Here is a 23,501-nt window from a genome sequence, read left to right as displayed (position 1 = left end):
GTCTTTAAGAGTTAACCACACTCAAATCTGTTATTGGTTTTACTTTAAAGCAAAACCAAACTCATATCCAAAGGAGCAAAATCATGCTCGAATCAACTCACAAAAAAGAAAAAAAAATTACACAGCGGAAATTTTGGGTAAAATTTATGAATCCCGTCAGTGATGAATTCAATTTTTTAACCCACAGCAGGGGGAAAATTTTTGTAAACGGTCCCAAGATTTAACCTGACTCTGATACCATGATAAATTAGAAACAAGAGAAAATAGAATGGCTCTGTATTGCTTTATTATTATTCATCAATAGGTTGAGTATTTATACAAAACCTACGCTCATAAGAAAAGAAATAATCTTCCTAAAAGATACTTCGTATACCATATATCCTAATGATATATTCACTAAATATTATCTTAATATATTTTTCAAAATCGTATATCGCTAACAAACAAAAAAAAAAAAAAAAAAAAAAAAAAAGAAAGAAAGAAAGAAAGAAAAAAACTCATCATATCAATAAGAAGAAGAGTTCATTATTCCAATTATAAATGGTGGGGCTATTTAAATTTAATCTATCTGCAACTAAAAAAAAAATGGGTCATTTTGATCAAGTAAGATGTAATGAATGGTTTAATTTCTTAGTCAAAAAATAGTTTTTTTTTTTTCTTCGGAGTTTTGTTACATTCGTTTTTATGTAAAAAAATTTAATACTCCGTATCTTTTATTTGTTTTTTTCCACATACAAAATAGAGAAATTTATATTTAATTTAAGATGTGCCTTTTAGCAATGAAAATTCAAATAAAACAATTTAAAACGGTCTATATTAAAGTTTAAGTATGTAGTCACTTATATATAAGGCTTATGACTCCATATGCTAGTGATTGAATAATTTCCCACCCAACTAAACCTATAAAATACATAAACAAAAAATACATTTTTATAAGATCGAAATGGAGCAACTTCCATCAAAAATTCCTCACATATTAATATTTCCTTTGCCAATCCAAGGTGCGGTCAATTCTATGTTAAAACTAGCCGAGCTCATTCTCCTAGCTTCTAATGGCCAAATCCACATCACCTTCCTCACCACCGAGCACGTCCACCACCGCCTCAAGCTCCACGCCAAGGCAGCCACCTGCTTCAACGCCTACCCGGGGTTCTCTCTTCAGAGCTTCCCGGATGGTCTACCGGAAGATCATCCTCGTGGAGGCGACAAATTTATGGAAATGTTGGATGCTGTAGAAGCTATGAGCTGCCGACTTATAAGGGAGATGCTAGTAAAAGAATCAAAGTTTGTAGAAAAAGTACCTATAACATGTATGATACCAGATGGTTCATTCAACTTTGCTTTGGATGTTGGTAAAGAGGCTGGAATTCCTGTTGTTTACTTTGATACAATTAGTCCTTCTTGCCTTTGGGTCTATCTTTGCCTTCCTAAGTTAATTGAAGCTGGTGAAGTTCCATTTCAAGGTAACATTTATATCCCTAGTTTAAGAGCAATTATGATATAAACATGCATACATGATACAAGCATACAACCCTTAAGACTAAAGGGGGTCATTTTTTGAGGTCACGTGAGAGGTCAACATTGGAGAAAGAAGTCAATTATTGTCGGATTCTGACCTCAAGGTCCCCCCAAACAACAAAATAAACTTATAAGGTCCTTTTAGACCACTTTAAATATATAAGGTCTTTCCAAACAAAATAGTGAACATACTTTTTTTTTTTTGTTTGAGAACCAACGAAAGAGTGAACATATATGTCCTTTGTAGTCAATTTTTTCTTAATTTAATTATACCTAGCCTATCTATACTAAATACTATAGGTCTATAGCGGAGTGTTTTGAAATTAATTTCCCCTTCTAAATCTATTTTTACTTACCCAACTAAGAGAGTTGGGTAGCCATTACAATTCTAGAACCTATTTTTTACTATTATTGATTTTAGTTTATCTTAGAAAATATTTTTTTTATTAAAATATCCCAAAACTATTTATGATAAAAAAAAAATTTATGAACTCTCTTTGGCACATAGATTTAGTAAATGTTTGTAATAAATTTAAGCTCAATGATATTTTCTTCTTGTAGAAAATGATGATTTTGAAGCACTAGTTAATGTCCCTGGCATGGAAGGTCTCTTGAGGCGACGTGATCTACCCGATTTTTGTCGAGCCAACAATCCTACTAGTAATGTTATGATCCAACGCATTTCGAAACAAGCGAAGCAATTTAGTAAAGCTTCAGGCTTTATACTCAACACATGTGAAGAACTAGAAGTACCATTACTTTCCATAATTCGCTATCATTTTCCAAATGTGTATGCTCTTGGTCCCCTACATCTACACTTGAAGGAAAGAATATCGCAAAACACGAAACTATCTTATAACTTTAATAGTTTGTGGCATGAGGATAGAGGATGCTTAGAGTGGCTCGATCAACAACCCTTAAAAAGTGTCGTCTTTTGTAGTTTTGGAACTCATGTGTCTATAACCAAGGAAATTCTCATGGAGTTTTGGATAGGTTTGGTGAATAGTGGGACTCGATTTTTATGGGTTAAACGACCACAGTCTGTGATAGGGATGGACGACAATGTTCACAATTGGGACGAACAAATACCTAGTGGTTTGTTAAAGAGTGTGAAGCAAAATGGGTATGTGATAGATTGGGCTCCGCAAGAAGAGATTTTAGGTCATTCTTCTATTGGAGGTTTTTTAACTCATAGTGGATGGAACTCGACAATGGAAAGTATTGTGGCAGGAGTGCCTATGATATGTTGGCCTCGTTACGTAGATCAATTAGTTATTAGTAGGTATGTGAGCCATGCTTGGAAGGTTGGATTGGACATGAAGGATGTGTGTGATAAAATTGTAATAGAGAATATGGTAAGGGAGCTCATGGATAAAAGGAAAGATGAGTTCGTACAAAAAGCAAATGCATTAGCCAGCTTAGCTACAAAATCGGTGAAGAAAAATGGATCTTCCTATTATTCATTGGATAAATTAGTTGATGACATAATCTCTTTTAGATTAGCAATGTGAGTAGAAAATTAGATAAATGTCTTGCTTGAGTTGCTTCGTGTCATTGGTTTTCTAGTCAACAATTGCATTTTTACTCTAATTAATATGCAATTCTAATTTTTTTATGTCTGAGGCCATGATCATTTTGTCTTATTTTTGCTGAACTGGAATTATTCTTACTAAATTAAAATTATTTTTGCTGAGCTTAAATAATTTTACTAAAATTATTTTTTATTGAACTGAAATTATTTTACTCATTCTGTATTACACTTCTTCTTTTAAATTTACTGATTTTTACTAAGCTGAACTAATTTTACTAAGCTAAGCTAATTTTTGTCGAACTAAAATGATTTTTACTAAATATTATTATTTTAAGTGAAATAAACAAGGCCTAAGTTGACAATTTTTTGGCAAAAGGTCATTGGTTGCACAACATATTCTTATATGATTGATTATATCATTTACAAAGCTCATTAACCATTCCATAGCAAGCCAAGCTTATGATTGCTCTACTCTACCCATTCTCCTCATAAGATAAGATAACTTTTTATTCTTTCGTATAAAAGACAGTTATTAACAAGCGTTTTATGACACTACACTTCCCCATAAATATAGATATTACCTTAATTTATCCACTTTACTCTTAGGGTATCTTTTGTTAGGGTAATCCAAAGACATACAACTGCGTGCAAAGTGATGTTTTAGGCTGTCGTCCGTCCCTAAGGATTGATATAGCCCTAATTTACCAACTTTCCTATTAGGGTATCTTTTTGTCCGAGCAACCAAAAAACAGTTACGAATTGATATTTTAAGAAACCACTTCTCTCAACTTTCCTCTTCGGGTATTTATTTAGTTTGGCCAATAGCGATGTCTGCGCCATAAGGAAATTACTAAATTATATGAAACACATAATATTATATTCTTGGTGCACTTAATAAAAATAGTTTAACAATAAATTCGTTTATTAAAAGCTCGTTTAATTTTGATCAAGCTGATCACCTCGAGCCCAAATTTAATGAGCTACTCATGAGTCAAGCTTAAACAAGTAAAAATATAACGAGCCAAGCAAGTCTCCGAAAATTGAAAGCTCAATCGAGCTTGGCTCGAGATCATGTACTCCGTATTTCTTATCAATAATCTTGGCTCAAATAGGTAAATACTCAATGACATCTCTAATTCTCTATTGACAATAAAATACTTATTGGATTTAGCTGTTAATAATGGGATCTACCCATATGATTAAAAGGGGTGTTGTGTTGACCCATTTAATCAAATAGGTTGAAAACTACAACCAAGCTTGCTATTGCATTAGATTAAAGTAAACTAGTGTGCGGCCCGGGTGTTGCACCAGGTTACCACTTTGATTAAATTGTTTATTTATGAAATATATTATCATCCATTATGTATGTTATGCATAAATGTTAAACATAATATTACTAATTAGCAAAGAGTATAGAAAGCAATTTTTAATACTCTATTGTTTGAGAAATGTTGATTATATTCCTCTTAATTTTTTTCAAACCGCTCATCTCGTTTTCTTTTTAATTGGTGCGTGTCATTTATAGTTATATTTATTTGTGTAGATGACATGAATTATCATTAGCTAAGACGGTAAAGAGTTAGATCTTGTATTCTCAAAGTCTAGTGTTCAAATCCCATCAAATGCTTTTTAATAACGCTTTTTAATATATAGGAAAAATTGACATTTACTACCAGGGAAAGCTGCTTGTGTCACATTTGCTACCACTTTAAAAAAAAATTTATTTTACTACCACCAAAACACACTAACTGTAGAAATAACTACCATATAACGGAATCAGTGAAGGATTCCATTTGTGGGGCCCATGTCATTAACTAACACACACAAAAGCTTTCTCTCTCCCCGTAACTAACCCCTTCTTTCTCTATCTTCTCACAATGAATACTCTCATCCTCCATTTTTGACTCACATTCAAGATTTTTTTCCCCCTTTTAACCAAAGAATCTAGCTTTAACTATCTTGTTGAGTCTGTCTCTCTCTATCTCTAACTTATCTTTAGATCTAGGGTTTGAGTGCGTGTAAGAACGTGACTGGAAGAGGAGGTCCAAGTGGTAGCTTCGTGAACTCCATTGCTGAACAAAGCATCTACTAACACTCGTTGACAGGTAAGGACTCTTTTCTGTACTTGATGTTAGGGGTGTCCGTTCGGTTTTCGGTTTGGATTTAGTCTAAATCCGATCCAATCCGAAATATAATTCGGTTTTCAATTTTTCAATCCGATCCGATCCGAATTTCTCTCTTGATCCAATCCGATCCAATCCGAATTAAAATTCGGTTATTTGGATCCGATCCGAAAATCCGAATTATAATACATTATTTTTTAGCTCCTAATACAATTATAAAAATAAAGCTTTAATACAAATAGAAGTCTTTAAAAGAATGAGTAAAATAAATAGTTCAACGTCAAGTCATTAATTAATTAATACAAAGTCTCCCTAATTTATTTTTTGTAGTAGTAAGTATTTGAGCTAAACTTCAAAAAATAAAGAAATCCATATTTATACAAGCTTAATTTTACAATTCGGTTTTCGGTTTGGATTGGATCCAATTAGGGTAAATCCGATCCAATCCGAAACTCCGAATTTCCAAAAAATCTCAATCCGATCCAATCCGATTTAAAGTTCGGATCCGATCCGAATTGATAATTCGGTTTGGATTGGATTGGATTTCGGTTTTTATCTGAATTATGGACACCCCTACTTGATGTGGTCCAATAAAGCAACAATGGTGGTGTTTTTGCAATTTAATTTAGTAAATGTGGGCAATTTTGGCAAAAAGTTGTGCATAAACCCTAGATTATCGCGCATTGATTAATTAATCAGTAATATAGCAATTAATTAATCAATTGTTAGTATAAAGTCATGTGGTGTGCTGCTTATGTTGTTAATTGTTAATTTGTTGGGTAATGGTTGAATTAGAAATTGATTTGTTTATTGTTGTGCTGTACTTGCTGTAATTGTAGATAAATATGGAGGGTCAGGATGAAACAGTTGACATTAAGTTGAGGTTGTTTGGTGGGTTTGTAGTAAAGCATCGTAGGGGGACAGAGTACTTAGTTTATGAAGGTGGATTTGTGTCTTGGAAGCATGATGTACCAGTGTCATACATAAGAAGTGTGAGTTACTTAAGGTTTTTGTGTAATGAAGGATTTACAAACATAGGGTGGGAGGTTCCTCAGATCTATAGTTTATGGTATAAGAAGAGTGGGAAGACTTGGGTAACAGGGAAGAGAAGGATTGATAATGATGATGATGTTAGGGGCTTCTTAGAGTCCAAACACAGAGAAGGGCATCTTGAGCTGTTTCAAACTGTGGGTGTAGAAGAGTGGGATAGGTATCATCCTTCTGTGAATGTGTCCAACCCATCCACATCCAACCCAAATGAGCCTAGTGGATCTGGGTCAGAACCACACCATTCAAAAGTAAAAGAGCCCAGTGGAACACAAACAGCCCATTATAACACAAACCAACCCAACACATCTCAAAGACAACATGCTTTGCTTTTGGAAGGCCCATCACAAACAAACTACACAGCTGATCTTAGCATTGTTCCAGTGTGTAGAAGGAGTCCAAGGTTTGTTAAGTGTGTTGAGAGTGAGCCCACTAAAGCTATTCCCAAAATGAAACCTTATAAGCCAACCAAAGCAGCCACTACAACTCCCAAACTCAAAGCAAAGAAACCAACTGAATCTGTGATTAGGAGAAGCCCTAGATTGAACAAAGGGTCTTCACATCTGAGTGATAAGGGTAAGGCTGTTTCTGGAGAGGTGACTGAAAAGGCTAAAAAAAAAAAAGAAAAGCAGTGAGGGATTGTAAGAGGGAGTTGTTTAAGGAAGATCAATCAGAATCAGGTTCATCTTCCTCAGATCTTAGTGACATAGATATTGAGTGGAAAGCTGGTGAGGAGGACTTGTGTGGCAGTGAAGAGGAAAGGGAAGAGTGGCATATTCAAACCAGGAAAGGTATTCTGGGAGAAGTTGAGAAGCGATTGCAGGTTGTAGAACATGGTGATAATTCAAAGTCAGAGAAGCAGCTACAGCAACTTGGGAAAGACATTGGATGCAATGATCTAGAGCTGCAGGCAGAGGACAGTGACTCAGAGGATCTAAGAAGTCTTCATGGCTCAGATGAGGAAGAAGATGTCACTCCCTAGTTCAGAGAAGAGACTGACTTCAAGAAGCCAGTTGTTTTAGTTCCCAAACTAAGGTTCAGCAACAGTAATGTGTTAAGGAAGGCCTTAAGAACACATGCTGTGGAGAATAGGTATGAATTTTATTACCTGCATAATGGAGGGGAAAGGATTACCACCTTTTGCAGGAAAAGGTGTAATTGTGTGTGGAATTCAAAGAGAAGTAACTTGCCACAATGCTAGTGCAGTGAAGGAGTGAAGAAGTGTGAATTTAAGGTTGCTGCAAGGAGGATCTATGATAGTAGTGCTTGGGAGATAAGAGAGTTGAGACTGAAACATAGGTGCATGATATCTAAGATGAATTCAAGTGTTACAGCTGAGTTTTTGGCAGAGAAATATGTTGAGGAGTGGAGATCCAACCCTACATGGAAAATGAAGAGTTTTAGGGCAAGGATTCTGACAGATTTGGGGATTGAGGTAGGGTATGGTAAAGCTTGGTTAGCCAGAGCAAGAGCTAAATTGATTATATATGGTTCAGCTTCAGAACAGTATGCAAGGGTTTGGGATTATGGGAAGGCAGTGATTAAGCACAACCCTGGGAGTAAGGTGTATGTTGTTGTTGAAGGAGCTGATAGACCAGAACCTCCTCTTTTCATGAGGATGTATGTTTGTTTGACTGCATTGAGGGCTGGATTTAACAAGGGATGCAGGCCTCTAATAGGTTTGGATGGATGTCACTTAAAAGGAGCATATCCAGGCCAAATACTCATAGCTGTTGGCAAGGATGGTAACAACCAAATTTATCCATTTGCCTGGGCAACAGTTGAGGTTGAAAACAAAGAAACCTGGGGATGGTTCCTTGAGTGCTTGAAGAGGGATCTAGCTGATGTCACAGGTGGCTTAGGACTGACTTTCATGTCAGACAGACAGAAGGTCAGAGCTCTGTCCTGCATAATGCTTCTGTCTGTCCTTTTTTTTTTCCTTGAAGCTATGTACTAACTGCATTTTTTTGTTTTGTTTAAAGGGGTTGCTGGAAGCTTTAGTAGATGTTATGCCCTTAGCAGGAAGGAGGTATTGTGTGAGGCACATATGGGCTAATTTTAAGCTCCAGTTCACAGGATCAACTTTCAAGGAGCTTTTCTGGGGTGCAGCAAGGGCAACAACCATGGTAACTTTACTTATCTAGCTTGTTTTCCTTAGTTTTATCACTTGCTATTTGCTTTGTCTGATAGATTGCATGACTGTATATTGTTGTATGGCTGCTTGGTTGATTTGTTTAATGCCTTAGAATTTAGTGTTGCATGTTTAATTGTAGATTACTGTGAATTAATTTGCCTAAGTATGTTTGTGTCATGCCTTAGGCCTTAGTTAGACTAAGTATGTTTGTTTAATGCCTTAGAAGTAATTATTGGTTTTTTTTTTTTTTTTTTTTTTGTTGTGGCTGCACATTATGTAGCATGATTTTGAGGTTGCTATGGAGTCTATCAAATTCCTGTCAGAAGATGCTTATGAGTATTTAGCAAACATACCAGCACAACACTGGTCAAGGCATGCATTTTCTGAGATGTGCAAGTCAAATATGCTATTGAACAATGTCTGTGAAACCTTTAATGCTGTCATCAAGGATGCAAGAGATAAGCCCATTCTCACTCAAATGGAGTGGTTAAGGAAATATATGATGAAGAGAAACTGTGAGAAATGGGAAGCACTTCAAAAAATGGATGGGAAAAATGTGCCATATGTGTCTAAGGTTTTTGAGAGAATGGAGAAGGTTTCTAGGTATTGCATAGTCCAAGTTTCTAGGGGGGACTGTTATGAGGTGGAGTTGAATGGAGATCAAGTACAAGTGGACTTGGGTGAAAGGACCTGCTCTTGCTATCATTGGCAATTGACTGGGATCCTTTGTGTACATGGTTTTGCATGTATTCTTGACAAGAGGGCAGACCCAGATGAATATGTGGATCCTTATTACAGCAAGGCAACTTACACTCTTGCATATGAGGATGCTATCAAGCCTATGCCAGGCCCAAAACATTGGGAGAAGATAGACATGAGACATCCACTCCCACCTCCAGTTAGGGTGATGCCTGGGAGACCTAAATCTAAAAAGAGGAAGCTTGAAAAGGGTGAGGTGGTAGGACAAAGTCAACCTAAAGCCCTTAAGTTCCAAAAAAAGGTGTAGGAACTGTGGTGTGCTTGGCCATTATGCCAAAACTTGTGGCAATGCACCTGCCACTGCTCCAACACCAGCACCATCAACCTCTCAGCCTAAAAAGTCAGGCAAGCCAGTTCTTAATACACCCTGGTTACAAGAATAGAGGAGAAGAAAGGAAGAAAGGGCTGCAAGAAATGTAAGTCAGCCTAACACTTTTTGACAAGTTCAATAACCAACATGGTAACTTAATTTTGACCCTTTTTTTTGTTTTTTTTTTAATATTCTCACAGACTGCTGAAGGTGGGGGCCCATGGAGCATAGGCAACAAGACTTTCCCACAAGAAAGACAGCATCAACACCAATCAACCAGCTCACAGCCTACTGCATGTACACAACAGTCCCAGACATCTACAACAACTACAGCAATCCCCTCAAAAAAGCATGCAAAAGGCAAAAAGAGACCAGTTTAACTTGTAATAGAACTAGGTTTTCAGCATTCATTAGGGAACATGTTTAGCTTTTGCTGTAGTGAATTCAGAACAGGGAAACTTCTTTGTCTGTATTCCTTAACTATTTTCAGTCCTAAGTGGTTTAACTTTGAACAATGGTCTGTAATCATCAAGTATTTGGTATCACCTATCTAAGTTTTGTAAACAATGCAAGTTCACTTGCCAATGCTATGACAGTATGGTTGATAACCATGTTTGATGTCTCATAAAGCCTGCTTTTTTCATTAATAATTGAAGTTGTTACAAGTTCAAAGTACTTGCTTCATTCAAGCAGACTTACATAACACTTAACACTACTACACTACACTTTTTTAAGCATAACTAATACACCTAAAATCATCACCACAGAACATATCCCAACCACTAGTACAACAGACCCACACACAACACTGTTCTGCTGCCCTTCCCTTGTGTATTTCTTCCTCTCTGATTTCAAAGCTTTGCACTTCAGTTTGATATTGTCATTCTCACTCAACAAGCACCTTCTCTGCCCAGTAAGGTCTTCTATTTCTCCATCTCACCCTTCATCAATTTCTTGTCCAGGAGTAGTTGATTAATCACTTCCTTTTGCCACTCACTGCCAGCTTCATCCACCCACTCAAAGCACTTGCAACCCCTTGTTTCTGTTTTAGGATCATAAAATTTGCAGGCAAGGAACTTTCTTCCGGGGTTCTCTCTTGTCCAAGAGGTTAACTTTGCCATAGGAATGGAACAATCACACTTCTTGTATTTGGATGGTGAACCCCTAATTAGAGACATGGTTACCTGCAAATCATCCAAATTAAACAACAATTACATTACTAATTCCAGTAATTAACACACTACTGTATCAATTTCAAGAATATTATACCCAATAAACAAATCCCCAATTACAATTTCCCCTAATAACCCTAATTTCTCTTATCTGGAACAAACAACAAATTAAAGCCCTAAAACCAAATTGAATGTCATAATTGTTACCAGAACTTTAATAAACCCAGCAATTCAGACCTAACAAAGCGTTAATTGAAGATTATGTTGCTAAACTGTTCGAATTCAGCAGCGACATTACCTGTTTCTCCCTTGAAATTTCTTCGCAAGCTATTCACCAAATTTCAAATTACCTAACTCACTGAATTCGCAGAAGTTTTTACAATTTAATTGTGGTTTTTTTGGCTTCAATTGTTAGGAATGATATTGAGCACACCATAGATTCAGGACAAAGGTTGAAGAAGGGTATTTAAATGGGGTGATAGTCTGAGATAGCCGTTGGTGTGGTCCCCACAAACGGAAACAGTAACGTTCGAAGTTATATGGTAGTTATTTCTACAGTTAGTATGTTTTGGTGGTAGTAAAATAAATTTTTTTTTTAAAGTGGTAGCAAATGTGACACAAGCAGCTTTCCCTGGTAGTAAATGTCAATTTTTCCTAATATATAAGTATAGATTTGACATGTTGGGTAGGTAAACTTTTTCCCACTCTATCCTATTCCCTTATGGCTAATTAGTTGTACCTGGCAATCTTGATCTGACCTGACCTGTGACTCGAAATTGATATAGTTACCGAAATCTACCCAACTTGACTTAACCCGAAAGTGGATTTAACCCGATACTCGAAATGACCCGACCTGAAATTGACTCGATATGATTTTTAATCCGAACAGACCCAATGCCTGAAATATCCCAAACTAAAACTACCTACGGAGTACGTATTACCGAACTAAGTATGCATGATTCCATAAATGACTCACACTGTTTCATCCCCAACCGTAACTGAACTCACAAATCGATTAAAATTATCGGCTTGAACTTTATCTATAGTATCAACATGAAATGACCAACTCGAATATGACCTGACTCGATTTTGACCAGACCCAAGGATGACCCAAACATACTTGACCTGACCCAATATCCGACCCGAAACATAAATTGACCCGAGTTAAACCCAATTGAATATTAGTCAACACAAATTGACCCAATCTGGACCCGACCGAAATGAACCATTTGCTAGGTCTACTTACGGCCTTACCTATTCCAAATCCCCCAATTCCTCGTGGTCTCTTACTGTCGTACCGCCAAATAGGCATCATCCACACCTTCCGGTCCTCCACTCTCCCAAAGCTTGAGCTCTAACTCAAATACTGAAGCTCTCAAACCCTAATTTCTCAGATCATTCAACCTTAAATTCCGATTCTGCTCAATTTATTTCTTCACAAAACTCCCGTTATCCTCTACGATTCAGGTATTTCTCTAGATTATTACATTCAATTTTTCGAATTTATTGTTATTGTGACTTTAATTTTTTTTAGTTTTAATTCATTATGACCGTTATTACCATGCGCGCTTTGATTTCAATTCAATTGAATTTGTAAATTTTTTGATTATCGCTTTTGATTTTGAGAGGGTTGATTGTATATTGAAATTTCAAAGTTGGGTTATTTAAAATCCTTGAAATTAAGCGTTACTGAGGCGCATTGTATGATTCCGAATGTTGATTATTCTGAATGAGTTTGTTTTTTATTTTGAGAACCCAATTTAATCTTACCTGCTGTTGAAAATTAGGGTTAGATTCTGGCACCACATATTTAGGATTGACAGGAGTTTCTGGGGTCCCAAAATGGTTTCTGCAATGACCAATTTAGGGCTTTGTTTGGGGTTGAATTTGATTGAAAGAAAAACGTTTATTCTCGTCTCCCGATTCATTGATTGATTAAGCTCAAGATATTTGGGCTTTGTTTGGGGTTGCATTTGATTGAGAGATATCTGCAATGACCCATGATTTTGATCACGGGCAACAGTCTCTGTGCTCATTGGGAAGGCTGCTTAACTCCTCATTTATGTGACTGGTGGGAATCGAGTGCTATCTCAGAGATATTAGGTCTATGATATTTTCATCGCATTTTCTTTGTAAGGATTGTGTTCTAGTATGTTTATAGCTTATGTAATATGGATCTATTAGTGTATTTTTTTCTTTCCTTCTCTTGTTCTTTAAGTTGTGGGGTTTGAATATTCACAGATCATTTAGATAAACTGCTTTCTTTGTTTACTAGAAGAATGATATTTTTCTAGTTGTGAAAATAATAGTAAGTTGATCATCATGTCAGACTGGTAACAAGTCAGAACGTTTGATAGCAAAGGGAAAATGCCTACAGAGAAAAGTCCCAACAAACTTAAATCAGAAGTTGGTGATAAGGATGTAGATAAAAATCCCAAACATCGCCGTCAAGATGCTTTACCGCTTGAGGTTTCACCAGCTTCTGAATCTAAGCAGGATGTCAAAGATGCAAGTTCCATGTTGAATAGCAAGGCTAATGGAATAAGTGAAAGAACCAATCACTCTAATCCAACAGCAGTCTCCCATGGATCGTATCATCAGGTTTCCTCAAAAATATCTTTTTGATTTTTTTTTTCTTTTGCAATTATATATTTCTGCAATGTACTTATGTGTATCACGTTATTCAATCGGTTTCCCATGCTCTGTATTTCTAGCCTGCTGATATAATTATTTAGTTATTTACTGCTACTTTTCTATGGTGTTTCCATTCTGTCTATGGCCTTTTTTTTGGCAATTAAAATGAAGGAAATTTAAAGTGAATAGAGAGTTTTCAGGAAGAGATATGTCTTAAAAATTATATACGTGTGTGTGCACATGTGCATGTGCGCTGGATGAAGTGCTTGGATAAGTTATTAAGGCTACAACTGATTTATTATGTGCTTTAACTGTGCAAATATCCAGAATAATGATATTAGCATGGATATGAGTACGTCTGTAATATTCTGAATGTGCTATCTGTTCAAATAGGCATACTTTTGAGTTTGATCACTTGGTGGTTATTCAGTATTTGCAAATCCATTTACTGGGCTGAACTAGGAGGGTACTTGTTCGTCCAATGATTTCAGTGCCCCCGTGTAAGTGTAACTATATTAGGCTTGCCTCTTCATGTCTTTTAACAGCATGATGACCGCCGAACTGCCGCCCGAGATGGCAGCCGCTCTGGACGCAGATCAACATCTGGTAAGTTTTTTTCTTTCTTAACTTGTGGTTGCTTTTCTTGTTTATTTTTTTTATCACAAATTGCTACCTTTCCACTTGAAAAATGTTCTTAGTTTGTACTAGATGCTTTCTCATAGGATGATAATAAAGCTACAATGTGACCGTATAACGGTATAACTTGGCACAATTAGAATCTAGTCATACCATTATCATGGGGAAGTTCATGGGCGAGAGTTTTCTTGATGTGGGAGTAGACGATTGTAAGATTTGCACCCTTGCCTGTCCTCTCCTTGACTATAAAACACTTCTCAGTTATTATCTTCCTTCCCTTCTATATCCTAAACCCCCCCTCCCTCCCCTTTTCTTTTGTTTGAAATCAATGCTGATGTCAAATTCACTCTGCAAGTAAGATATCTAGAGTACTGCATGCAAGGGGTGGAGAGTGATTTAGAAGTCAAAGGTTTATTGTATGAAAGCGGTTGTCTGGAAGAGCTTATATTGGCCTAACTGTCAGATGGGTATCTTGAAAGTTAAATACCCCTTTCACCAAAATTAGATACAAAAGAGTATTTAAAAAGTATTGGTGGCCATTTGAGCTCTTTTATGGCTGGAATTCTCTTTGAGGGTGCATTTTCAATTCTTTAATTTCTCTTTCCCTTTACCCTATTTATTTCCCCTTTCATTCTTATCTGAGGTGGGAAATTATTTGAAAAAAGGACAAGGGGAAATAAAGAAAGCAGGGGAACCTTTCCATCACAAGATCCAAAAGTAAATTTCCAGCAAATAAAAAGATTTAAATTAATGACTGTCCAAGCTTTTCAAGGTATTCTTTTTTAACTAAGTGTTTCAGGGTACTCTTTAAATCCCCATTGATTTTTTGGCTGCTGCTCTTGGTCAGTGGGAGAGGATGGTAATTGGTATTGAAAAGTCTCAGGTAGCTTAATAGTCTAGACTTCAGTGCTTACTGCCATTAGACTAAAGGGAAAGAGGGAAATGAATTAAGGAATATAAGTTTGAGAGACTAAAAATGTAGCAGGCACTTGTCACAGTTTCTCTGATGATGAAAATTTGAGAGATTTTGTTGGATTGGGGTAGCTCAGGTACCAGGATTTATGCATCAAGTTGATTGCAAGAGATGAAGGCTTTATTTTGAGCAAACTATTCACTCCACAAACTATACCATTGACTTGGGTGTCATAGACTCATTATTTTCTGCTTCCTTGTATTTCATTGTAGTATTTTTAGTAAGAACTATTGACAAACTCTATAATATCATTAGGGTCTACAGCTTATGAATAATCCTTAAAGAATTGGGAAAAGTCCTCCATGTTCCTTCCCCTACACACTTCGAACTAGATATCTTGACATTCTTTTCTTAATTCGAATTATTTTTGTTATACTTCTAAATTTGTTGATTAATTCTTTTTGTTATCTATTCTGCGTAGAACGTGGATGGTGGAGCAATTCCAGGGACGAAGACCAAGCAGCGCATAGATCAGCACCTTCTAATCCAAAAGTAAGGGAGGAAAAAGCTCGAGCTCAAGGTGGTGACAACCATGCCTGGCGACACGATAAATTTTTAGAAGTGGAATCTGATGCACATCCACCTACCAAAAAAAGACGACCATTTAGAGAGGAAAAACTTCCTCTGAAGTCTGAGGATGTAGATAATGCTGTTCCTGAACCTAGAAAGTTTGACCATCCTGCTAGCTCTACTGGTGGTACTGGAAGATGGGAACACAGAGCCCGTGATCGTCGCCCTTTGGAAAGAAACGAGCATGACCGAGGATATGTAAGGGAGAGGTCATTTTCTAACCGAGGACGAGTTGAAAATACTGGCTTTCCTCCCAGAGGCAGGTTTAATGGTGCTGATAGTGATGGCAAATTCAAGGGGAGAGAGAATTTTGGTGGAAGACAAGGGTATCGTTCAAGTGGTTCCCAGGTTGAGAAGTGGAAACATGACTTGTATGATGAGGCTAATAAAAGTCCAACCCCTAAAAAGGAGGAAGATCCCGTAGCGAAGGTGGAAGCATTACTTTCTTTGTAGATTGGGCAAGTGTTGGTAGAATCACTATGTTGGTTCTAGATTGAGGACTTCTTAGTTTGTGTAATTCTTATATGATTGTCTAATGTCTAGTGCTTCTAAATTCTAATTGGGCAATGTTAAGTGATCCAAAGCCTTTTACAGCTTTTGGTGTGCTGTTAGGACTTTGGTCTGTACATTTAGCATACAATTGCCTATTGCTGTGATTGATCCTGCATTTCTTTATGCTATCTTGAGACAACGCTTGAAGCATGAATTTGTAACTTCATTATACATTAGAACTTGCAGGTTCTTTTTTTCTACACCTCTCTTTTGCTAAGTGAAAGTCTAAACAGAAGACATCATAATTTTGATCATGAATGCTGATGATGCATGTTGAGCTGAAATTGACTTAGCTCGAGCTGTACCTCAGTGAGTATCATACTATGCTCAGCTTGAAGAGTTGTGTGGTCAATGTTGAGTTTTGACTCAAATTTGCAAGCTCAAGTTGTAAACACGGTCTTATAACAGCTGATGGTCATACATACTTCGGTGCTCTCAAAATGAATGCAAGCCTCAGTGAGTCGTATAATGTTAATTATGTCAAAATTATGCCACAAAATCAGCAGGATGGTAATTTGCAACTATAAGCTGTCGGTATGAATTTAAGCTAAACCTGATTCATAGGCGAACAAGGTAGTTTCTTTTGTAGCCAGATGTGGCCTAGAGAATTTGCTGTTAACATATACATGAGACATGGCCTCATCTAATAATCCATTCCCTGTTGCTCCTGAAGGTGCTCCAGTACATTTTTCTCCCCTGTCAACATTTCAGCCAGTCCTAGCAAGCAGATATACAGAGATTTTACAGATTAGAAATTAGAAAATGTGACGACTAATTCTAGACAAAGAGAGCTCTACTTGCTGCCTCGAAAAAAATTAATTTTATAAGTCTTTGATAAAAGCAGGGAACAGAGTGTACCATTGGTATAATGACGACAATCATGTTGGCCAATGCATAAATCAGTTTGCCAGCTGCTGTTGAACATATAGGCTGCTTCAACAGCATTCGATAACTTGGATGAACCAATGTACCAACACTTTTTCTTAGGAATCTTGCTAATTTTTCTTACTAGAATAGTTCCTAAACAATCAAGATGATTACCAAAAGAGAGTTATTCGTTCATTGCTTCAGGTTATGAAGTAAAAGAAATGCAATGAAAATTGTTAGAACCGCAGCACGAGTAATTCACAAATTTCGCTTACCTGGGATAGCTCTACCAGATAAGGCAGCCAGAGCCACATATATGTTTTCAGGATCCTGAGGCTGAAAATCAAACACTAACCCCTGCACACAACAACCATTCCTACAAAATAAGGACGACTTGATCAAATCTATATCTATGTGCTGCTCCTAGGATCACCATAGTGACACACGTGAATCACGAGTCTTGTACACTATGGTGGAGCATCATTCTTAGTGCTCTCAGGTGCACGAAATAATTTTCAGAACTTAAAATTTGGGGGAGGGGTGATACAAGAGAGTAACCTGGGAGTTTGAAAGAGGAGAGGTAGAAGTGATGGATGGTTTGATGATGAGCATGAAATGCTGAAGATGCCACAAGTTGAGAGAATAGGCAGCAGACATGAGTAATTGAGCAGGTCCCTTGGTTGCCCGTAGAGGCGTCGTGGCCACATAAATTTCATCTCTGCCTCTTCCCGGCGCCGTGAAGGAATTGCCAGGAAGGTTGATGGCCATTTTATCACTTCTTATGGTCAATTTACCTTTATGTTGTAATGACACATTTAGGCACAGGATGTGGTTTAGCCTCTTAGAAGTTTTCTGCTTTTCTCAGATAAGTGGCCAGCAGTGGTAGACCCATCCTTTTTTTTTACAATGGGTATCACTATATTCATTATATTGACATATTGAATTAATAATACCTTTAGCTTGGTTTTGGGCCTTTATATAAGATATATATACTTTGGATGTATTAATAAATTAAAAATCTATACAAGGACTACGACCGCGATTGTTTTGTGTCTTAATATTTCTAAGTTTGTCTTGTACTATATTGACTAGCATATTTGTTAATTTATTTACGACTATAATCTGCAATTCATAAACAGTCTACAAAACCTTTTGTGTGTTTCGGGTGTGTATAATAAATTTAGTATATGTCTCGTAACTTAAATATTTCATATTGCTGGACAGTAAAATTTTCATATCATAGACAAAGATATGGAGTAATTTGTAAAGGATTTTGACACAAACAACTTAGAAGATTGCTAGCAGGTCAAGTAGAGTATGTATGTTCAATAATAAAGGACAGTGAATATACTCTAAACAAGTATAAAACACAATACGCCGTATTTTATTGATCTAATAGCGAGCCAGAATTATACTGCCCATCTTGAATGAACATACAAAAGTCTGATAAAAGCTCATTACATCCTTATTTCACCAAAATGGGCTTAATTCGACCACATCGAAAATACAACCATTACTACATGATACATATAGCTGACCAATTTAACATATTTCTCTAGTTTAACATACACACACAAATTAAAATGAAAGGTAAAATCCATTGCATAATCTCAAGAACAGGAAGTTTTTTTTCCAAATTATGCAGTATCAGCCTCAATAACAGCAACAGCAGCCTCTGCTTCAGGTTCTGCAGGTGCTGCAGCAGGAGAATTCTTCACTTCATCACTCTTCTCAGTCGGCTTCTTCGCTTCTGCAGTGTCATCCTGCTTCACTGCTGTTTCCTCCTTTGCTTTCTTGACTTCTGCTTCCTTGGATTCCTTTTTGCTTTCCTCTGCCACAGGCTCTGGTGCCACCTTTGAGGACTCCTCGACAGGAGTAGACGACTTCTTGTCCTCAACCTCCAGCTCTTCTATTCCTTTTTTAGCCTCCTCGACTGCTTGATCATCATCCTTAGTTTCAGTGTTTTCTTTTTCTTGTTCTGCAACATGTTCTGCTTCGACTGCAGCAGGTTCTGCTGGCTGTTGTTGATCTTCCTCAGTTTTCGCCTCTTCTTGTACTGCAGTTTTTTCACCTTCTACTGATGCTGGTGGTGCTGGTTGTTTCTCTTCCGCAGAATCAGCCTTAGGCTGCTCTGGCTCGGCGACTTCTGCTGCTGCCTTCTCTTCTTCTACTTGGGGTGGTGAAGTTTTTGCTGGTTCCTCCACTTTCTTCTCCTGTGGCAGTGCATTTTGAGCTGAAGCAACCTGCTCAAGTTTAACCTTAAGAAAATAATTAACAAAGAAAAACTGTATAAATCCATATAAAGTTGCAAGTGGACCAACAATTTGTTGCTACATATCAATAAATAAAAACCACCTATGTTTCTCAATACGTGCATTATTTTGATTGAACACGTTGACAAATCAACTCAACAACTATTAAAAATAACGAAATTCAATTTTAGATATTAGTTAAAGTTAGTGTAGGAATAATGTGAAAAATGAAAATGATGCATTTATTTTATAAATGGAGGTAGCAAATGAAATACTCCGTAATGTTTTGTAATCCTGCACCACGAATGGCATTAACAAGGTTAAGATGTACGCAATTCCTTATTAAACAAGCACATAATCAAAAACCTTGATAAAATATGTTTTCAAGTACTGTATAGAATTTAGCTAGTGAGAGGATTTAAAATAGTTAAAATAGTAGTAAGGAAGACTCAAGTACAATCAATTTGATCAATAATGCACAAAGACATTATTCGATATACATATTGTACTCAATCAACATATATAGACATATAGTACTGCATATCACTACGTACTCCCTCTGTCTAAATTTAGTTATCACGATTATAATACAACATTAAAAGTATTATCAATCGTAATACCATACAACACAAGAAATATTAGGAGTACTTAATTAATCCTTAATTTTGTTGTGTATCATAAAAAAAATGACTACATTGATAAAACAATAATAGAGGAAATGAGGAAGTGAAATTGAATTATTATTTTACCTGGACAGTGGCCATTGCTATGAAGGAATTTGAGTAAATTGATGAAAGTGATTAAGAAAGAAAACAAGAAAAGGGTGTTAAAAGAAAGCAAATAAAGGAAGTAAATAAGCTGAGAAAAGGTGATGAAAAAATTGATCAATGGCAAAGAGTATTTATAGGGGTGATCAAGTGATCGATGGTGCATCTACAAATTTTATTAGGTGGGACCAAAAAACAAAAATTGAAAAAAAAAAATGAAAAGAAGGTTGTCTAGTGGGAGTATTTTGAAGACTCTTGGGACTTTAATGAATTGATAGCACTGAATTTAAGGTCAAATTAGCATGTTTGCTTGGTATAATATGAGCATGTCAAAAAGATAAAAGAGTTTTTCCATATCTTATAGTAACAAAAATGATATTAAGTAAGGATCCTGTTAACGAACGCCTCTTGGACTACATTAGTACTCCCTCCTTCTCAAAAAGAACGACTTATTTGGCCAAAACTTTGTCCCAAAAAGAATGACTCATTTGCATTAAAACATCCACCAATTTGCTACAATATTTGTGCAAAATTAGCTTCCATATATAAAAATTTAATTTTTCATGTTATTTTATTACTTTTTCTCTTTATTTTTTTACAAACCCCATGTAAATTTATCTTTCCAATATACTTTTACTTTTTTTAACTTAACTTCCTTAATACCCGCGTAATCAACCCAAATGGGTCGTTCTTTTTGGGACGGAGGGAGTATTAATTTAGAAATGCATGTCAAAATCACGCATCGATCTATGTAATTAATGTTCAATTTCATTCTATCCAACGCTACACGGACTTTCATTAGCTTTTGCCTATAAGTAATTACAACCCTATTGGCCTAGTGGGTTATTAGTAATATGAAGAAAAAAAAACTAAGATATTAAAATTAAAATCATCTTAATAAGTCATATTGATCTATCTGATTGGAAGTCAATCTACAAAACCGAATAAAAAAAAATAAAAAATAAAAAAAGAAAACTAATTCACTATTTAATGGTATTATCTTAGTTTACATGTATGCTCACCAGACCAATAATTTAATGGTATTATCTACTTGTATATAATTATTGATAGGAATTGTGGTATGAAAATAATTTTTTCAAATATGAACTTACAGACATTTAGAAAGTGACCGATTATTTAGCGTTGTGATATTTGAGTTGTAAGTGTAGATATGAAAGAGGGTTAGGGTAAACCGAGATAAATCTTGTTTATTTTGTGTTTGATATCATCATTCAATATTTGGAGTTGTGTGCTGCTGTGCTTTGTGCAGTCTCTCTTAAGGGTACCCTCACTATGATTCACTCATGTTCATACATTATACTCCTAGCTTAGAATCCCAAGTTATTGGCTATTTCTAGCAACCTCCCAAATTTCTATCTTAGTGAATTTGTTACGTATTCATTAAGTCAAACTTAGGGACTAATGAAATATGATTCATTCAAGACTTCTTTACACTGGGATCTACCATTACACGATCACATACATCTCATGCTAGAAGCTATTGTTTCATAAAGTAGAATTATTTATTTTAACTCAAGATTTAATATCTTTTTAAGGCGAAATCCAAGAGATCGTGCATGTTAAATTGTGTAATAAAGCTATGAATGAATAATGATAATATCGACCTTTTTTGTACAAATCTTTGTGAAAATTATACAATAACTCGAAATTATAGACCATCTCCCTAGTGTAAATTAAAATTCATTGAACAAAATTAAAAAAAAAAAAAAAAAAAAAAAATCTTTTTTCTCACATTTTGATGATATAGCAAAACATATGTATTCAATTTTACAAATAACTTTATAGCTTAAAAGCACAATTTAGAATTTTTTTGTTGGATCAAAGTAAATTATGTGTTAATTGTATTAGGAAATGAATATATAAAACAGAAATTACGCAAAATCCATTTATTTTTAAATATTTAGAATTTTTGAAAGAGGAATAATTTGGTATGGAGTAATAAAATGAATATAATGATAGCCATTACTTAATTTATTTTCCTGATTAATAATTAATAAAAATAAACCCTTTTCTATTTTATAGATAAATTTATTTTAACAAAAACAAAGTGATGACTTACAAGACAATCATAACAAAAACTATACCATGCATGAAAGAATGAAAGTGCATGCCTTTGATTTTAAAATTGTAAAAGAGACATATAATAAAAGAAAAGAGCCAATATGTTAGGTTTAAGTCCTAGAATCATGGTGATTTGAAAATGGTTGCTGAATTTCATTACAGAAACATAAAACGACACTATATAAGGTAGCAAAAAAGCCTTATTTTCAACAATCTTGCGCAAGCAAATGGAATAATCATGTATATCTATTGTTGATGATAATTTTGAAGATGGTTAGATTTAGCCATTGGAACCTAACTTATCAGCCACCGAAAGGCCTTCTCTAAACCACTTTTCCCCCAAATTTTCATTGGCTTTTGTTGGATGGGACTCATATTGGTGGTCATGTCTGGTTACATGGTCAATAGAAATAGTACTAGGCTACTAGCTATAGATACCCTTTACGATAGCTAGTAATTGTGATGAGTTCAATTGAAACAACTATTAGAAGAGGATCGGAATAACCGAATAAGTAGTGGTCGTTTTGTTGCCATCCATAAAAAATTTCGTAAAGTAAAGATGTACATTTTAGAAAGTTAAAGGCAGTAGAGTTGTTAAATGAATGAGAACATGGAACATATACAAGTATAATGCCATGGATAGGAAGTTCTAATTCTTAGATCAAGTAGTTTTTAAAAAAAGTTTCTTAATACAAAGTAAATGCTTATAAGTGCATGTCGAAAACTCTAAATTTCTGTAATCAAATTTTCACTTCACACTTCGTTTGAAACAGAATTACGTAGTTATACTACCTAATTTCAATCAAACTACTACTTTATCCTTAAAATTTACAATATTTAAAATACCACTCAAATAAGCTAAATAATATGTTCATTATTCACTTTTTAACCTTCAATGGTCTTGTGGCCCTTGTCTATTAAAGGTCATGACCGACAAAATCTAACCCTACTAACTTGTAACTTTTTTTAATAAGTTTGTCTCTACTACAATATTCAGTTAACCTATCTAGCAATCACATCTACTCGATTTATTATCTTTTTATCGAAAACCGTATATAAAATTGAAGAAGAAGAATGTATGCATAGTAAGAGAATGTTGTAGATCCCAACCATAGCAAACCCAAACTGAAGACTTCGTACGTTTAAGTTATTTAAAGTGACTTGATAAATGTGTAAGAAAGAGCCATGTTTTATTGTCACAATTCACTAACACATCCCATACTAAACCTCCAATTCCTTGTTTGGGCAAACGGCTAACGCCCCCCTTCCAAAAGTTGCTTAGCTTTATGGATTTCAAGTACTATGACCGATTAAAAAAAATTGGACGGTGATTAGGCCCCACTAATCACATCTTTACAGCTTCATGGCCAATCACACTTTGCCAACTGTCAAAAAGTATTAATCATCCTACGTGTTTCCTTGTCAAATCTACAACTAGTCTACTATCCTTACTAAATTACATGATTTCTTCATTGATTCATTAATGGTATAATAGGGTTGGGTGTACGGGTTTTTTGTTAGTTCTAGTGAACAATTCTTTTCATCATAAATTGATGTTAAAGATACAGCATTTT

General features: G+C 35.5%; 4 protein-coding genes and 1 pseudogene across 5 annotated transcripts; 3 read left to right on the top strand and 2 right to left on the bottom strand.

Moving 5' to 3' along the window:
* Window positions 1-943: 943 nt before the first annotated feature.
* Window positions 944-3,029, top strand: LOC145618988 (7-deoxyloganetic acid glucosyltransferase pseudogene; annotated as a pseudogene).
* Window positions 3,030-6,017: 2,988 nt separating this feature from the next.
* On the top strand, window positions 6,018-9,359 carry LOC145618987 (uncharacterized). Its single transcript, XM_081673593.1, has 5 exons — window positions 6,018-6,815; window positions 6,881-7,189; window positions 7,421-8,110; window positions 8,202-8,345; window positions 8,634-9,359. The coding sequence occupies exons 1-5, from the start codon at window positions 6,018-6,020 to the stop codon at window positions 9,357-9,359; spliced, it is 2,667 nt and encodes an 888-aa protein (XP_081529719.1).
* Window positions 9,360-11,826: 2,467 nt separating this feature from the next.
* On the top strand, window positions 11,827-16,265 carry LOC145621169 (uncharacterized). The gene is made up of 4 exons (XM_081675905.1): window positions 11,827-12,061; window positions 12,924-13,195; window positions 13,774-13,834; window positions 15,259-16,265. The coding sequence occupies exons 2-4, from the start codon at window positions 12,962-12,964 to the stop codon at window positions 15,858-15,860; spliced, it is 897 nt and encodes a 298-aa protein (XP_081532031.1). The 5' UTR covers window positions 11,827-12,061; window positions 12,924-12,961; the 3' UTR covers window positions 15,861-16,265.
* A 135-nt stretch (window positions 16,266-16,400) lies between these two features.
* On the bottom strand, window positions 16,401-17,778 carry LOC145621170 (uncharacterized). Its single transcript, XM_081675907.1, has 4 exons — window positions 17,385-17,778; window positions 17,102-17,183; window positions 16,818-16,979; window positions 16,401-16,676 (listed from the first exon to the last, which is right to left on the bottom strand). The coding sequence occupies exons 1-4, from the start codon at window positions 17,592-17,594 to the stop codon at window positions 16,603-16,605; spliced, it is 528 nt and encodes a 175-aa protein (XP_081532033.1). The 5' UTR covers window positions 17,595-17,778; the 3' UTR covers window positions 16,401-16,602.
* A 409-nt stretch (window positions 17,779-18,187) lies between these two features.
* LOC145621431 (uncharacterized) lies at window positions 18,188-19,956 on the bottom strand. Of its 2 annotated transcripts, none has more exons than XM_081676162.1 (2): window positions 19,828-19,956; window positions 18,188-19,069 (listed from the first exon to the last, which is right to left on the bottom strand). In XM_081676162.1, exons 1-2 carry the CDS (start codon window positions 19,840-19,842, stop codon window positions 18,464-18,466), a joined length of 621 nt encoding a protein of 206 aa, XP_081532288.1. In that variant the 5' UTR covers window positions 19,843-19,956; the 3' UTR covers window positions 18,188-18,463. The 2 variants fall into 2 exon arrangements, with proteins under 2 accessions (XP_081532288.1, XP_081532287.1); XM_081676161.1 differs by having other exon boundaries at window positions 18,188-19,084; window positions 19,828-19,950.
* Window positions 19,957-23,501: the final 3,545 nt, after the last annotated feature.

Source organism: Chenopodium album, chromosome 27, assembly GCF_948465745.1.
Source record: "Chenopodium album chromosome 27, dcCheAlbu1.1, whole genome shotgun sequence".
Classification (NCBI taxonomy): domain Eukaryota; kingdom Viridiplantae; phylum Streptophyta; class Magnoliopsida; order Caryophyllales; family Amaranthaceae; genus Chenopodium; species Chenopodium album.
Note: the sequence above shows the minus strand (reverse complement) of the source record. Positions and strands in the feature narration are given on the sequence as shown.